This window comes from Oryzias latipes, chromosome 18 (genome assembly GCF_053564925.1).
Source record: "Oryzias latipes strain Hd-rR chromosome 18, Olatipes_Hd-rR_3.1".
NCBI lineage: Eukaryota > Metazoa > Chordata > Actinopteri > Beloniformes > Adrianichthyidae > Oryzias > Oryzias latipes.
In genome coordinates, this window is record NC_136254.1 from 25,190,762 (window position 1) to 25,207,531 (window position 16,770).

At 42.7% G+C, this 16,770-nt stretch overlaps 1 protein-coding gene across 1 annotated transcript in view; it reads left to right on the forward strand.

Annotated features, from left to right (window-relative positions):
• adgra3 (adhesion G protein-coupled receptor A3) overlaps positions 1-16,697 on the forward strand; it is a 28,536-nt gene extending 11,839 nt beyond the window's left edge. The window contains exons 3-19 of the mRNA XM_023966016.2: positions 1,866-1,937; positions 6,587-6,658; positions 6,753-6,824; positions 6,956-7,116; positions 8,307-8,520; positions 8,601-8,765; positions 9,334-9,535; positions 9,644-9,793; positions 9,972-10,130; positions 10,933-11,091; positions 11,186-11,384; positions 11,499-11,707; positions 11,900-12,024; positions 12,434-12,557; positions 12,912-13,057; positions 14,445-14,540; positions 15,028-16,697. Coding sequence (XP_023821784.1) covers positions 1,866-1,937; positions 6,587-6,658; positions 6,753-6,824; positions 6,956-7,116; positions 8,307-8,520; positions 8,601-8,765; positions 9,334-9,535; positions 9,644-9,793; positions 9,972-10,130; positions 10,933-11,091; positions 11,186-11,384; positions 11,499-11,707; positions 11,900-12,024; positions 12,434-12,557; positions 12,912-13,057; positions 14,445-14,540; positions 15,028-16,444 — 3,742 coding nt within the window. The 3' untranslated portion in view covers positions 16,445-16,697. The remainder of the gene's footprint in view (positions 1-1,865; positions 1,938-6,586; positions 6,659-6,752; positions 6,825-6,955; positions 7,117-8,306; positions 8,521-8,600; positions 8,766-9,333; positions 9,536-9,643; positions 9,794-9,971; positions 10,131-10,932; positions 11,092-11,185; positions 11,385-11,498; positions 11,708-11,899; positions 12,025-12,433; positions 12,558-12,911; positions 13,058-14,444; positions 14,541-15,027) is intronic.
• Positions 16,698-16,770: the final 73 nt, after the last annotated feature.

The following is a 16,770-nucleotide window of genomic DNA, read 5'->3' on the forward strand; positions in this document are numbered from 1 at the left end:
GCTTATAACAGAGTTTGACTGAGTTATTCAGATCCTAACTGCACCATAACAACAGCCGTCTGTGAGAACATCTTGTGATGTCTTTGTTACTTTGTTCCTATTTATCAACACTACCGCGCAGAGTTATCGGCTCTTTCTGACTCGGATCAAAAGTTTCCGAAAACCGCAGTTTTTACCCTCCCCTGCAACTTATCAATGGCCACAAACTCTACTTCAGATGACGGTTTGTTGACATCAAACCGACAGAATTACCCTGAGGTCCTTTGTGTGGGTTCAGGTGGGGAACGGATTCTCCTGAACCTCCTGTAATGACTGCCTGGGTAGTGCCAGTGCAGGTGAGCAGCACCACAGGAATCTGTGACTGCAAGCCTTTGAACTTATGTGAAGAGAGGCTGTGTACTCGTGTGCGAGTTTGTGATGTGAGAGCCAAAGAACGCCTTTGAGGCTCGGGTCGTGACAGCAGTCATGCAGTGATGATAGCTGGATGAGTCTTGGAAAAGGTCTGCTTCTTGCATTTAAAACGAGCAGAAGGCTCTTCCCTGAATGAATAGGCATATCCAAAATATGCCTAGAATGGTTTACATAATAACTTCTCACATTTCCTCATTGGGTTCACACTACAAGGCTGATAAGCAGCAGAAGGTCAAACTGCAACATTTTCCACCAGACTCCAAAGCCTAGCTTAGTTGTCTGGACTTTATCAAGCAGTTACAGCTGTCATGGAAGCATCATGCATACTTTCCTTGCCCTACAAGGGGAAACAACTTGTTTTACCCTCCTGGGTGTTTAGGAGTAGTGGCAGTTTCTGTCTACACCTCCTGCCTGTCTCTCTCTGCTTCGAGTCAAATAGATTTTATGCTGGAAACATCAAAAGCACAGGGGCCTATGCCAAAGTTCAAACAAATTCTGCAAGCAGAGGTGTTGGCAGTTTGTGTGGAACATCAAGGTGTGTTCGATTTACAGTTTGGTGGAATTACATCTGCAGTCGGTTGTAAGACCATTTTTAAACAATTCCATTTTATGGCAGACTATGAAAATGACTGAGAATCAACTAATTGCACTTTATGTAGAACTTGTTGCTTCTATTTGGTGTTGAAACTCTGTTTTTTTTTTCTCATTTGTCATGTTCCACTATTTGACTTGACACTGTCAAGTGTGTGTATATCAGTGATTCCTCAATTATCCTAGGAGTTATGTTCTAAAAACAACCCAGGATGGGTGAAATCTGCCAAGTAGGATCAGATATTTATGGTTGTAAAACCCCTAAATACACACTAAATACATTTTTCTCAGACAGACAAGAACTTTTAAATGCTTTTTCTCTTGTTTAAACTCACAAAGTGCAAACCTTTGTAGAGAAGTCAGTCCAGTATCATGGAATGAAAACAAACATCTGATCGCAATTGAAGATTTCTGAAAATGTATCCAAAGAAACGTTTTTTGAACAACTAATTAATCAACTAATACATCATTTCTATTTCACTGCAAGAGTTTTATTTTAATAAAAGTCAACACAACCCACGTCCACGTCAAACGTAGCAGGCAGGCATCTAGCAGTAAAAGGCTCTTTTCGAATGGACAACAACGTGAGCAAGTCTGTCTGATTGGTCAAATGCGTAAAGGGCTACATTCGTTAAATACCAAAAACTGCCAAAAGATTGTTTTAGCACGTATGGAAACATTTAAGGTGACCATTTATCGCAGTTTACGACATCTTTTGCGATATTCATATCACATAGACTGATATCACGATAATGATAATTTTGTAGTTTATTGTGCAGGCCTTCCACTGTATCTACTTTTTCTATTTCTCTTTTTCATGTTTGGACTCATTCCGACCCCAAATTTTTCCTTTCTCCCCACAGTGATCTGCGGAGTAACCTGATTAGCCATATTGATCCAGGTGCTTTTCTGGGCTTGTCATCACTTAAAAAGCTGTGAGTATTGATGACAGTTTTTCTATCTTTTGCCGTCTCTTCATTGTGGTTTCTGAAAGCTGTGTTAATTTTATTATCACCTATCTTTATATCCTGTCTGGTATTTAACTGTGGTGCTCCTTTCTTTTATTCATGTTCAAACCCTTTTAAGATTGTTTTTGTTTTGATAAGCCACTCTTTTTAATTTAAGAAGGTTGTTAAAGAAGCAGTTAATTCATAATTCAAGCTGTAACTTTGGGAAAACACTGAAAAACAAAAAACAAAAATATACATAAGTATTTACCATAATTTTTTTCTTGTACATGTAAATACATTTATAAAGAAAGTTTGCTGGTTAGATGTTAACTTGTATGTAAATAAGCAGTTTTTAAGTTAAATTTAGGATCTGCTGTCTGTTTTGGAGCACTGCCAAGCAGCAATCTATTTTTATTTTCTTTGTTTTTTTGTTGTCTTTTTTCTTTCTTTGGCTTTTTGCCCAAGGGAAAAAAAAGCATAAATAGAAGATTCAATTCCCCAATAGTTGTGTAATACAGGTATGCGTCAACCAGATACGGTTGTATGTTTTTTCCTGTGGTGATTTTGCCCATAGGGATTGAGCAAAAAGGACGCAGCAGGAATGGGAATCATCTGACTGTCGTTGCCAACACAAACTTGAGCTTGGCTGCAGCTGCGCTGCAATAAGAGCACCACGGGAAGGCGGTCGACTCTTTGGCTCAGACCTGCTCTAATTTTCCTCTCCAACTCTTCTCCCTTCTTCGCGATGTATATTTATTCCACACTCCCTTCCAAGTTATACATTACATTTCCAAACCAATACCCCTCGTAATTGTCCCCACATCCTGTCTGAATTTATTAAAAGGGCGAATATTACTAACTTTGTAAAGGAAGGGCTGCAACAGTTATGGTACTAAGAATATATAAACATATCATATTAACATGAAGGTCTTGGTACAAAGCAAAGAATTAGAACAATTAGGCTCAATTGTGTGACACCAATTTTACATTTGCCAGAACTTGTATTCTCATGAAAAATACAGTTTGTAATTAGTTTTTATCGATCTTCACCTATTTACTTGCCGATTTTTACTTTCTCAATCTGCTTCTTTTTTATTATTTAAACCTCATAGTTGATATTTATTTAGTTGATGAATGATTATTTCCCCCCTTCATTTAAAGCCCCCACACTCGTTTGGCTTATTGTCACACTGCACTAGAAAAGGAGGCAAAGTATAGACTGAAGGCTGGATTGTTACAATTATTTCCTTAAACTGTTGCCTTTTGACACTAGAAAACAGCTCCTGCATGAATGCATCTAGGGGTTAATTTCTATTTAGGTCCTATCTACAAAGAAATCTTTCTTTTTCATTGTCATGAAAAAATTATTTTAAATAAGTGAGCCACTTTGTTTCTGCTCGTCCTTACCACAGTGTCCCAAAAATAAATAAACAATGCTTTTGGTTTTTATTCTCATAAAACATTTTTTCTGGCTGAATTTTTTGAATTAATCTTTGTTTTGATGTTAATTGAGGAAAAAAACAATTACGGTAAAGGAAAATTATATACTGTACATCTTCCAATAAAAGCCCCAGCATTTATTCAAAAATTATTTGGATGGTTTTTAGAGACTCAATGGTGATATGCAAACTTCCCGTTTCAGTTCGCCGCCCTGATTGGCTGCAGACCATTGTCTGTCTCCTCCGTACTGAATGTGTTCAGATCGCCAAATCTACATAAATCTTTGATTGTGATCACTTTTTTTTCTACAAAGGTTTAAGCTTTGAGAATTTAAACAAAAGAAAAAGGTGTAAAAAAATTTCGAGTGTGTCTGAGAAAAGTGATTAAAGTGTGTAGTACAGCCTTACATCTTTAATCCTACTTCACAGATTTCACCAATTGAGGGTTTACTTTTAGAACGTTACCCCTGCAAAAAAGGATGGAACTCTGTACTACCAAACACAAAACGTTGGCAACAGTTGAACTTTTCACAATTTAAGGAAATTATCACACTTTTTTGTATCTGATAGCCATATATAAGCCATTAAAAAAAGTCAACTCTGAGTTTTTTTTGTAACTTTTTATTCAAAAGTTGCTAGTTGAATCATTGCTGTGCTTAAATTGCTCATATTCAGGTGACTTTCCCTTTTCATGATCTGTCCCATGACACACGCTTTCAAGCCTGCAGAGATCTGCTTTTTCTTCTCCTCCAAGTGGAACTAATAACCTCACACAGTGAATTCCCCGGCTGATACCTTAAGAACTAACACCAATAATTACATAAATGCCTGGAAGCTGGCATATAACCACCAGTCATTTTCTAAGTATTGCTTTGTGTTAGAAGTGCATCCCTCAAGGAGCCCAAATTTAGCTCAGCGGTGGGTTGAAAAAGTGATGTCTCTTGGCACTTGTTACTGGAACACTTAGAAAATAACGCATTACCCAGTAAGGTCTTAGAACCTGAGTCACAAGATCTAAGTTTTCTTATTTTTCTTTCTTCTCTCTAAAGTTATATCTCATCTGTTCTTTTTTTATGTCAATGTGAAAGACAACACTACACATACTGAGGACCTTAGGTGTTTCCATTTAACAGTTTCAAAGTGGACTAACTAGAAACTGTACCGTCAAAGTAGTTTTATGATGCTTCAAAGGCAGTCTTTTGATCAAGACTGAGAAAACTAAAGTGGAACCCCAAACATAAAGACTTTTAAAATGTTTTTTTTTTTTTTATTCGTTTTACCAGGATCTTTTTACCAGATGTACATCTGTTTTAACTTAAATGTGTGTAAATTGGATTTGATAAACATTTGTATTCTTTAGAAATGAAAAAAAGTCATTATCTTACGCTTCCATGTAAAGTTGTAAGATAAAACTTCATGAGGTTGTGATCGAACTGGTTTAATTGTAATCCCTACATCCCTAAAACGTTGAATTTCTCAATTGTATTTAAATGCCTAAAGACCACCACAACAGGTTTTTCAAATTAAAGTACTAGAATTTTTAAGCCCTTTGAAAGACCCATTCAGTTCATCAATTTGATCCATTTTAAAAGCGTTCCCAGCGGTTTTTTAATTATGATTATTCATTTTCATCTTCTTCCGTTTTGTCCCTTTCGGGGTCGCGGGGCTGCCGGAGCCTATCACGGCCACTTGTGGGCGAAGGCAGGGGACACCCTGGACAGTTCGCCAGTCTGTCACAGGGCCACATATCACACATCCATTCACTCTCACACCTATGGACAATGTAGAGTGGCCATTTGACCTATGAAGCATGTTTTGGGACGGTGGGAGGAAGCCGGAGACCCCGGAGAAAACCCACGGATGCACGGGGAGAACATGCAAACTCCACACAGAAAGGTCCCCCATAGTTGTTCTGTTTTTGGTCCCCCAGCTAGGACTTGAACCAGGGGCCTTCTTACTGTGAGGCAAGAGCGCCAACCACTCTACCACCATGCAGCCCATTAAATTATAATTATGCTATTTTTTATTTTTCCAAGATCCCTGTGTCGTTCTCTAGGACATAGTTCCTACAGAGCAACAGTACTTCATTATATATTCGCCTATGGGCGGGACCATTGACTTAACCCTTGTTCTATCCTATGGGGTCCAGATCCTTACATTGACGTGTTCTTCCTACCATGACAAAGGTGGATAAAGGTGAAGAGGATTTCATGTAATCCATGGACACCAGTGAAGATCACAAATCATTGACAGCGCACTGTCTTGTGGGGTCTAGAAGACCCCACACCCAATGTTAAAGTGACTAGGATAGCACAAGGGTTACAGTAAACCTACCCCCTCCCCATTGCTGAGAGCTCTATGTTTACATGCTTTCCAGCCCATCACACCAGCCTAACATTATTATTATTTTAGCGTTCAACTTTACTTTATTTTTTTGGGTCAAATAAATTATTTTGATATTTTATTGGTCAAAATAGGGTTTTATTCTTAAACAACACACTTTAGGCTACAAGTATAAAGGTAAACTAGAATATTAAAGTAAATGAAACTGATTAATTTGGATCTATGCATCATCTCATGTCACCCAATTACCGTATTGTTTTCTCACTTTTGTCTTCTAGTTGTTTTCCTTCTATTTGTGTTTATTTTGTCTATCTAAGCATGTCTGAGACTTTCTCTGGATAAAAATGATAAACGCTGTTTCATCAACCACAGAGCTGCAGGATGTTAGGAGGAGACTGGTAACCCAACCATCCCTACTCTGTAAAAAGTTAAATCTAAGTTTAGTAATTTTATGTTATTGGTAGCCATCTTTTTTGTCTACATTCAGTTGCAGTTTTTTTTTTTTTTCTCTCTCTGGTCAGTACTGTCGGACGCTCTCGTCTGATATATCCCAGACGCGTCTTGTCAGGTCACATCCAGACTGGAAACACGCCTGATTTGGCACTAATCACCAGTGATTGATGTGTAGACTCCCCCGGAGGCCCACACAAACACTGATATCACCTCAAAAGCTGTAAATGTGTCGGTGAAGTTTTGAAAGTCTCTGTCCAGACTTGTCTTTAAAGTGTGGCTTGTTTTCTTTTCTATCCCCTGTGTTTTCATGGCCAACTGTTAGGAATTTAGATGATGACTTTGGTGGTTTCTTTTACCCTGCACACGTCTACAAATGGAATTTCATCATTTGTGTTGCAGAGATTTGTCCAACAACAACATTGGCTGTCTTAATGCAGACATTTTCAAGGGCCTCGCTAATCTTATCCGACTGTAAGTGTTTTGTACCGTTAAAGGTGTAATTAAACGTCCCAGCATATTCACAAGCAAGTTTTTTTTATTTTGTTTTTCTTTTTGTTTTCAACAGAAACCTAGCAGGAAACAAGTTCTCCTCAATTTCTCCTGGAACTTTTGATAACTTGGAGTCTCTAAAGTCTTTGTAAGTTTGATAAACTAGTTGATCGCTTTTGTCCAAGACCAAAATCAAGCTTTTATTTAAAGTTTTTGTTTCTAAAAGAAATTCTAAAGGAAATTCAGCCATCTTGTGCGTTTCCTGTGGTCTGTCTCCAGGGAGTTTCAGACTCCTTACCTGCTGTGTGACTGCAACCTTCTATGGCTGCTGCGCTGGATCAAGGACCGGAACATTTCTGTGAAGAACACCAAGTGCTCCTACCCGCAGTCCCTCCAGGGACAGCTCGTCACCTCCGTGGGGCCGGGCCTGTTCACCTGCGGTACGGACAACCACTTAAACTGAACTATTTTCAGGTTGAAGGCAGCAGCTTGTCCAGAGAACTCAACTGGATTTACCCTAAAATCAGTCATAGAATCTTCCAAAAACGACTGGCCTATAATATAATTTTGAAGTTGTGCATCCACAATAACTACAAAACTCCAAACAGTTTACCAGAACTATCAACTAGTCTGAAAACACTTTGATGGATTAGTTATGACAGATATGTTATTGAGTTTATTTAGTGTATCTGCAAAGGTTAAACAGTGTTCAAGTTGAACAGGAGACCGGTCATAGATAAAATTAAAGAAAAAAATGTATGCATTCTTTAAAAAATGTAAAAGTCTACAGGACTTTAAACCATAAAAAAGATTCTTTTTTTCTTTCTTTTTTTGCCAAACAACATATTAAAGACCCGCTCAGAAGAATATCCACTTTTTGTTTTTTACACAAAAACCTGATGATGGAGAATATATCTAAAGAAAACTAAGATCAAAATTGCCTTTGTGGGTATTGAAATCTTGAATCAGGAGCAGACTAAATATGCAGTTGGGCCCCAAGCTCCCTGCTCTGAGCTCGCAGCAACGGGAAGGGAAGAGGAGACGGGGTTGCCAACAGCCCACAACTCGAGGCAAATTCCTATTTTGGAAAAAAAATGCAGAATTTGAGCTTTTAAAATGATCGAAGTGGGTCTTTTATATGGGCAAAAGTATGTTGGGATAATTGTAATGTTAACAAAAGACAAATCTCAGTGCAAACTGTCTTTGTGTGTTTTTTATTCTTAGATATGAAATGCAGAGCACATAAAGGATAAGGGGCCTAAAACTGTCAAAATGATGCACTGTCTCTTTAATTCTTTTTTCTGTTTTGATGTCTTCGGGGCTTGTGTAGTGAGCAGAGGCCTGTGCATCGACACGGGAGATAAGACGAGGGCTGCCCAGTCCAGAGACGCCATTGTTTGTACTCGCTCATGGCTTATCAGTTTGGCAGTCATCTCGCAGAGGGATTATAAAACACATGGCACAGATTTAGCAGGAGCCGGTCGCCTCACACGAATGCTAAATAGCCCCAAAGCAAAAGAAGAAGAAGTCCAGGCACAGTTTCGGTTCTCCCTGTCGTCCAAAAGTATGCAACTGTGTGATATCACACGGCTGTGATGAGATTTACGGAGATGCCGCTTGGTTTCCTCAGATGCTCCCCTGGAGCTGCCCTCCTTCCAGCTGACTCCATCCCAGCGGCAGGTGGTTTTTCAGGGGGACAGTCTGCCCTTCCAGTGCCAGGCCTCCCGTGTTTCCAAGGACATGCAAGTGCTGTGGTATCAGAACGGCCGCATGGTCAAGCCTAACGCCGCTCAAGGAATCTTCATCGAAACCCCCGTGGTGGAGAACTGCTCCCTGATTGCTAGGTACGGTCTGTCCCACTGCACGAGAATGACTCAAACTACCCTAGACGGCAAACCAAATCAAGTTCTTTGCTTTCCGTCAGCGCGCTGACCATCTCCAACATTCAGCCTGGTTTCAATGGGAGCTGGGAGTGCCGGGTGTGGACGAGCAGGGGCAACACCACCCGCACCGTCCACATTGTGGTGCTGCCCAGTTCTGCCAAGTACTGCGCTCCTGACCGGGTTTCCAACAACAGGGGAGAGTTCAGGTAGATGTGAGACCCATATTTGAATTTGTATACGAAAACTGGACCGAGCGAGTGTGACGTCACCCACAGAAAATACCCCACTTCAACGAAACAAAAGTCAATTCAGTCACTGGTTTATTTTTGCCCACCACTTGAAAGCGGGCTACACAAAATCTGTCAAACCTTTTAAACTTCTACTGAGGCATCTGATTGGCCAGTTTACAACTTGAATAAAAAAAAAAAGTAGAAGAGCAAGAACGGTTATTCTGACTCAGAATGACTGAGTAATAGCTGTTTATTTCTTCATAGAAGTCTATAGGATTTTGGTTTTTTGGAACTAGCAGATACTTCCTGTTTGGAACATGAGGGGGAGGAGCCACTCAGTCCAGTTCTCCTATACACTCAATGCTTTTAGGAGATGTTTTGAATAAATATTTGTTTATCTTGCTCTGCCAGTGGATTTCTGTTACAGTGCAAACATCGCCACCTTCTGGCTTTTTCAATGCAGCACACATGTAAGGTTTGGGAGCAAACGGGACACGAGGCCATGATCAGATCAGTTAGATTGGATTTATTTGGATTCTTTTAGGTGGCCCCGCACGCTGGCAGGAATCAGGGTGGAACTCCCCTGTAACAGACTGCGCTCGAGCGCAGGCGCCCCCCTGGGAAGCTCCGGTAAAGATCGACAGGCGTGGCGCTACTGCAGCCAGGAGGGTCACTGGACAGAGGAAGACTACTCCCAGTGCCAGTTTCAGAAAGAGACCACCAGATTTCTCTCTGTCATCAATCAGGTGAAACTGATGCATGTTTTGATTTTCCTTGGAAACACAGACCTCCGTACGCCAACCTGCTCAAATTTCCCTGAACTCATCTTCGTCTGACTCTTATTTTTCCACTAGATGCCTCTGAATGATAGCAATGTGATGGCCATAGCGCACCGCCTGTTCCTCTTCACGATCGATGCCGCCAACTTCTCAGACAAGATGGACATCATCTTTATAGCAGAGATGTTTGAAAAGTTTGGCAGATTTGTGGAAAAGTATAAGGATGTAAGTGTTTATGTTGATATTTTCTCCCTAAGAGGAAGAACAGCTGGGTTTAGTCTAAGCAACTGCAGCTGTGCTTTACAGCCCCTTGAAGTTCTTTGAAAGCTGCTGTTTCCACTCACTGGAGAGAGTCCAGCACCTGGGATGTGTTTTTACTCATGTCGTCGTCTTTGTTTTCCAGCTGGGCGAAGTGATGGTGAGCTTGGCCAGCAGCCTGATGCTGGCCGACGACAGAGTGCTGTGGACGGCGCAGCGTGAAGCCTTGGCGTGTTCTCGCATCGTTGCCTGCCTGCAGAGGATCGCCGTCTTCCACCTAGCGACGGCGCAGGCCTTTTCCTTGGTCGGTTGTCGTCAAGACCCTTTTCTGATCATCTTTTATCTTCAATGCGTTCCTTTTAAACCTTGTGCCATTTTTAGTTTTATTTAGAAATGAATATGCTGGTGGCACGGAGAAACCCTTCCCCTCCCTCTTGATGAGAGTCCAGAGCATGGAGCTTGTAGCCCACCCAGAATGTTCTCTACATCACAAATACTCAATTTTCCATATTATAAGACTTACCTAAAAGCCCTACATTTGAAAAAAAAAAATTAAAAATTCTTATATATAGTCTTTCTGGTTGTGCTTACTGACATGGAAGCAATGTTGAGAGGAACCCGGTCCTCTGTTGCAAACAAAGCTTGGTGTTTTGTAGGCTACACTTATGCAGCTAACATGTAGCGTTGCTACTTACAAGTTTCGCAGTTGGCGTGATCATAGTCAAGTGTGTCGTAGCGGCCTGTTTTTTTATGTTGCAGACAAGGTTATTGTGTCTACACCAATGTGGCTAACACTACTGCGAACGCACTTAACAAAGTGTGATAGACGGGTGAACTTATCTCTGACTCTTGTCTCGTTTAATGGACTTATATGTGAAATAAGTTAAAAATAGACCATTCCTTGACGGTATTATCCAGTATGCCCCTTAATACTGTAAGTTCTTTTTCAAACAGCATTTTTTTGTCTGCTCCTGACTTCCAGAAATGCAATTGCTAGCTAAATTTTCCTCCATCATGGTAAAAATGCCACAAAAACATGTTAAAAATACCAAAAACAGGATTCTATTGAGCAGAAACATCCCTTCCTTTCTCTGTTTTCCTTCCAGACTTCCTCCAACATTGCACTGGAGGCCCACACCATCAGGGCCAGTGACTGGAACGGCATGAGCTGCATTTTGTTTCAGATGCGTAATTCCGAGCACACCCCCGCTCAGTTCATGTTCAAGTGCAACACGCCAAGCTCTGCACAGAGCGTCATTTACAAGGTCAGCTAAATAAAAGCTGTTGGCAGTTTTTTCTTAGCATGGACTTTAAATGTTTGATTGCCCCAAATTATTTCTTCTTTTTTTTGCCTCACAGAACACAGCAGTAGATGCTTCGCTGCAACTTCCTCAGTACCTTTTTGCTCAGGCCGCACCGGCGGACGACACGGTCTACAGGCTCCACCTGCTGGCCTTTCGTAACGGCAAGTTTTTCCCCTCCACGGGCAACACCTCCATGCTGGCTGATGGAGGACGGAAGAGGAGTGTGGCCACCCCTGTTATCATGGCTAAACTAGGTTAGTTTAGAAAAGTGATCACGATATGTAGTTGGCATACATACAGTCTAAAAACAGAAAAATCCAAACTAATACTCAATCCTCTGCCAATCTTTTATTTTTTTTTTAAATCAGATGGCTCATCTGCTCGTGCCCTGAAGATCCCGGTTAATGTCACCCTGCGACGGTTCGCACACGGCTCAGACGCTGTATCTGCCTGTTGGAACATGAGCCTGGATGGAGGTCAGGGAGGGTGGAGGAGCGGGTGCTGCCGCATTCTGGACCAGCAAGACAATTTTACTGCTTTATCCTGCAACTCTCTGGGCAACTATGGTGTTCTTATGGTGGGTGGAGCTTCTCGTGGCCAGCCAAGGCCACTGTTTACTAGTAATATGGCATATCATACTGTAGCTATTTTGTTTTTAACTTTTAAGAGTAATGTGGGAAACACTGGCCTTTTCTTCTAAGTTTGCTGCCCTCTAGTGGTCATAAGAGGTTTAAAAATAATTAGCATAATGGTATCATGATTCTTGCAGGACCTGAACCGGGTGGAGACTTTCTCTCCAAGCATTGAGCCTCTGCATCCAGTCATCTACGCCACAAGCGTCACCTTGCTGCTCTGCCTGGTCACTGTTATTGTTAGCTACATTTACCATCACAGGTAAAAGAGGAACGATCTGATAGTCACATACTTTTTATTTTCTCTTTTTTAGGTTTATATAGTTTTTTAAAATTTTGAGATTTGTTTAATAATGAGGATATTTTTGTTTTGATATTTCTTTTTTCTTCTAAAGGTAAAACATTTTAATATTAATTTGTGAAAAAAATGACTTTAAATTGCCATTAAAGATGGAAACAAGTCAAAACAAGACAACAAATTTGTAATATTTATTTAATTCTAATACTAATTTTATATAATTTGGCTCATTTAAATAATTCGTGCTGTTATTTTTTTTTTTGTGTCTTCATCATATTCAGGTTTATTCAAATTAAAGGCCCTCCTAAACAGAATCAATTCACACAATTGTCCTAGTTTTATCTCAGAGATGTGCTGGTTTCTGTTCCTGAAGGTCTGTCCGAGTGAGCCGCAAGTCCTGGCACATGTTGGTCAACCTCTGCTTCCACATTTCACTCACCAGCGCCGTCTTTGTTGGCGGCATCAATCAGACGCGATACGCAAGCGTCTGCCAAGCAGTGAGTACACACCGCCTGCAACGTCCTGTGAATGGACAAACTTTACAATCCAAAGTTATGCACCGCCTGCACTTTAGTTTCCAAGGGAGAATAGAATAGAATAGAATAGAATATGTATTGATCCCCCAATGGGGAAACTGATTTTTATACTTTAGCTCTTTAAAAAACAGCAGATGATTAAAAAAAAAAAAACTAAAATTCTAACTGAAAAGAAAGAACCCTTAGCTAAAATCCCAAATTTTACCTAAATGTTTCAGATGTTTGGACATTTCTCCTTACATAAAAAGTTGCTCAGGATCATTTCCAAACACACCAGTTATGAAGGTATTTTCTGAAAACATCATCTTCATCCAGGTGGGCATTTTGCTGCACTACTCAACTCTTGCCACGGCTCTGTGGGTGGGCGTGACCGTACGCAACATCTACAAGCAGGTGACACGCAAGGCCAAACGTTACGAAGAGCTGGACGAGCCGCCTCCCCCGCCAAGGCCGATGCTCAGGTTTGACTTCAGCTCACACTTTAACCCACATGGATCAAGCAGTGACTTTTTAATAGACCCACTCCAAAGAAAATAGTGTTTTTTAGGGTTTTTTACATGTTTTTGGGGCCTTTTTCTGATGATGGAGGACACATATAAAGAAAATGTGGTAACAAAAACAGTGTATCTGAGTATTTTTTATTCAAATCGTCTTGAATCAGGAGCAATGCTGTTTGAAGAAAAGCATATTTGTGACGTGGAACAGGCGCTGGGCGGGCCATCAGCTTCCTGCTCCACTCCTTGCTGATGCCGCCAAATAGATCCATGTACGTCTTTGATTTTCCTCGTCTGAGCTGACATCTGACGCAAAATGGTACAGCTGGATAGCTCGCCATTCTGGTTGTAATGTAGTATTGCGGCTGAGAGGAGCTGCCCTCTAGTGCAGCGGCCCCCAACCTTTTTAACGCCACAGACCGGTATGACGTCACACAAAGCTTTCACGAACCGGCCTTTCAAATTTAGGGGGATGATTATTGTCGTGTAGAGTCGTGGTCAGACGATCCCTGAGCTTTTATTTTGACACGCATGTCATTGTACATCACACAGGTGTCAACCATCCTCTCCCCTTCCCACACTCATGGTGCTAAAAAGAAGAACTATCTATTAAATGTAGCTTTCTTTTTTTGGGAGTGGAAGGCTCCTCTTCTGTCTCCTGGCTGGGCCTTTTCTACTTGGCAAAGAAACTTTCCAAAGGCGCTTTTTTTTTTTCATTTTGCTAGTTCCTGGGTTTTATTTTAGTGGTATCCTATCACGTGACCGAGAAGAGCGTCTTGGCCTGCGTTTAGAGTGACCTAGACGGATGGAACAGAGAATCAGGCAGTTTTTCAAAATAATAAAATAAAACTAAAAAATAAAAATATAAAAATAAAACTATAAAAATAAAATAAAACATCTTTCAGATTCAGAAAAAAATAAAATGGAAGTCATGCAAGTTATTTATTTTTTCTGTGCGGCCCGCTACCAAATGACCCGCCGACCGGCCCGGGGACCGCTGCTCTTGTGGGAGTGTATAAACATAGAGCCCCCCCATTCGGAGGTGAAATTCTAATGAAGTCCTGCCGCCCGGCAGAAACTGTGTAGAAAATCACACACTGTTTTAAAATTTTGGCTAAAAACAGCATAATCCTAGCTAAAAGACCACTGGGAACGCTTTTACAAAATATCCAAATGATAATCAGAATGGATCTTTGTCGAACTGGAGAAACGGCTTTAATGCTTCTAAACACGTGCAATGTAGTCAAGCTGCCACATGGTGTCAGTGTGGAGGCCTAAATGATGACAGGACCTGCCTTTTTCTAATTTAGAGGCACTAGCGCTGATTTACATTTCTTTGCTTTTATTTTGAAAGGTTCTACTTGATCGGTGGAGGCATACCCACCATCGTTTGTGGGATCACTGCAGCAGCTAACATCAAGAACTATGGCAGCCAGACAAACGCACCATAGTGAGTATATCCTCCCACACCGAGGTTCCTCGTCCGTGCTCATGGGTACATCAGAATTCACAGTAACCTGCCAGGTTTTAGTAGAAAAGGGCATTTTTATGAAAGAGGAAAAAGTTTATTCCATAAAGCTCTTGTTATGGCGGGCCATTAATATGTGCATCCAAGCAACAAGCCACTGCTGCCAGTTTACAGCGAGCTCCTCCATCCCTCTCCCTGCTATGGCAGCTGTTTGGATTGTGTAGCGCGGCTGACTAATTGAGAAATCTGGACCCATATCTGTCTCGGAGTCTTTGGAGTTTAATTAATTTCCTGCAAGCAAAAGAAAATCAGGCTGTGTTATTAAACCCAACGGGACGTTAACTGTAAAAATGAGATTGGAAAAGTTTTCCAAAGTGTTTATGTTTTTCTTTTTTGAAGTGAATAAACAAGATGGAAGGGAGGCGGTGGTGTTTTTAATGAGGGTCATTTGTGGTTGTTCATCTTCCAGTTGCTGGATGGCGTGGGAACCGAGCATCGGGGCGTTTTACGGGCCGGCAGGGTTCATCCTCTTCGTGGACTGCATGTACTTCCTCAGCATCCTGCTCCAGCTGAGACGGCACCCCGAACGCTGCTACGAGCTGAAGGAGACGACTGAGGAACAGCACCACCTGGCTGCAGCCAGCAGCGAGGTCGGGCCGGACGGTCCCAGTAGCCACTGCCACCCCTTGACCCTGCAGCCGCAGCCTCATGAGGGGTCCGGCTCCGCGGCGTCCGCTCCTCATGCTGTGCCCCTCTCGGCCCTGGAGAATGAGCACAGCTTCGCCACCCAGCTTATGGGCGCGGTTGGAGCGTTGGGACTGTACGCGGCGCTCTGGGTGTTTGCTGCCATGGCCGTGTCACAGAGTTACCCCTATGACTTGGTTTTTACCTGCCTGTTTGGGGTGGCCGCTCTGGCTCTGGGGGCATTCATGGTGGCGCATCACTGCGTCAACAGGCAGGACATGAGGCGGCATTGGTCACAGGCTTGTTGCCCAGGAAGGCGCACTTACTCCGCCCAGGAGGATGTTCTTCTTCCTCTGCCAGGGGCGGCGATGGCATCCACCCCAGGATCCGACACCAAAGCTGACGGGGTGTCAACGAAGTCTGGCCACAGCAACGCAGACTCCGCCGTTACGAACAAAAGCGCTCCGAGTGTGCGCAACTCCGCCCACGGCAGCAAGCTGACCAACCTGCACGCCGAGGCGGCCCAGTGCAAGTCTGCCTCGGCCCCGGCGGCCACCGGGGGGAACTTGGACAACAGCCTGACCGAGCATTCGCTGGACAATGAGATCAAAATGCACGTGGCGCCGGTCGAGGTGCAGTTCCGCCCCATGAACAACATCAACGGGCTCGCCGGGAGGCATCATAAAAACAGAACGCGGACGCACAGAGGGAGCAGACTGACGGTGCTGCGAGAGTACGCCTACGACGTGCCCACCAGTGTGGAGGGCAGCGTGCAGAGCGCCCCCCACAGGCGACACCACCACTACGATTTGGCGGCACGGAACAGCCGACGGGCTGCCTACATGGCCTACAGAGAGCAGCATCAGAGCCAGCTGCAGCAGGACAGCAGCGACAGCGCCAGTCTGCCGCGCCGCTCCCGCCACTCCGACAAAGGAAAAGCTGCGCTCGGTAACGGGACGCTGGTGACCGTGGAGCCCGAACGGTCGGCTTCCGCCGGGCTGTCCAGCTCCGGTAAAGACTCCGGTCCGGTACGACGGACTGGCAGCACTGAGCTGCAAAGCCAAAACAAGTCATACGGCCTTAACCTGGTCACTCCAAACGGCGGTGCGGTGAAAGCAAAGGAACAAGTGATGCTTTTGAGTAACGGAGACGGTCCAGGAAGTCAGAAAAACTGCTTGTGGAAACATGAAACTACTGTGTAGCAACAGTTTCCATCCTCAGACTTTCACCTTTTACACTGTGAAACATTACAAGATTTTGTATTCTTCCATAAAGTCCTTTAAAGTTCTAATAAGGATCTTTGCGAGTCACTGAACTGTCCTTGTAGATGGTTTTTTTATTTTATTTTTATAACTTTTAATCCTGTATTCTTTTTTAAAAGGTCTGGGCATGAAATGCCCTCGTGCTTTTCACCTTTTGTGGTCTGGGCAACAATAAAAAACACTTTTCATTGACCTTCTTTTTCAAAGGTTTGGTTCCTGCGTTGACGGAGGCGTCTTGATTGTTCGGGGCTGCGGCTGGAAGACTT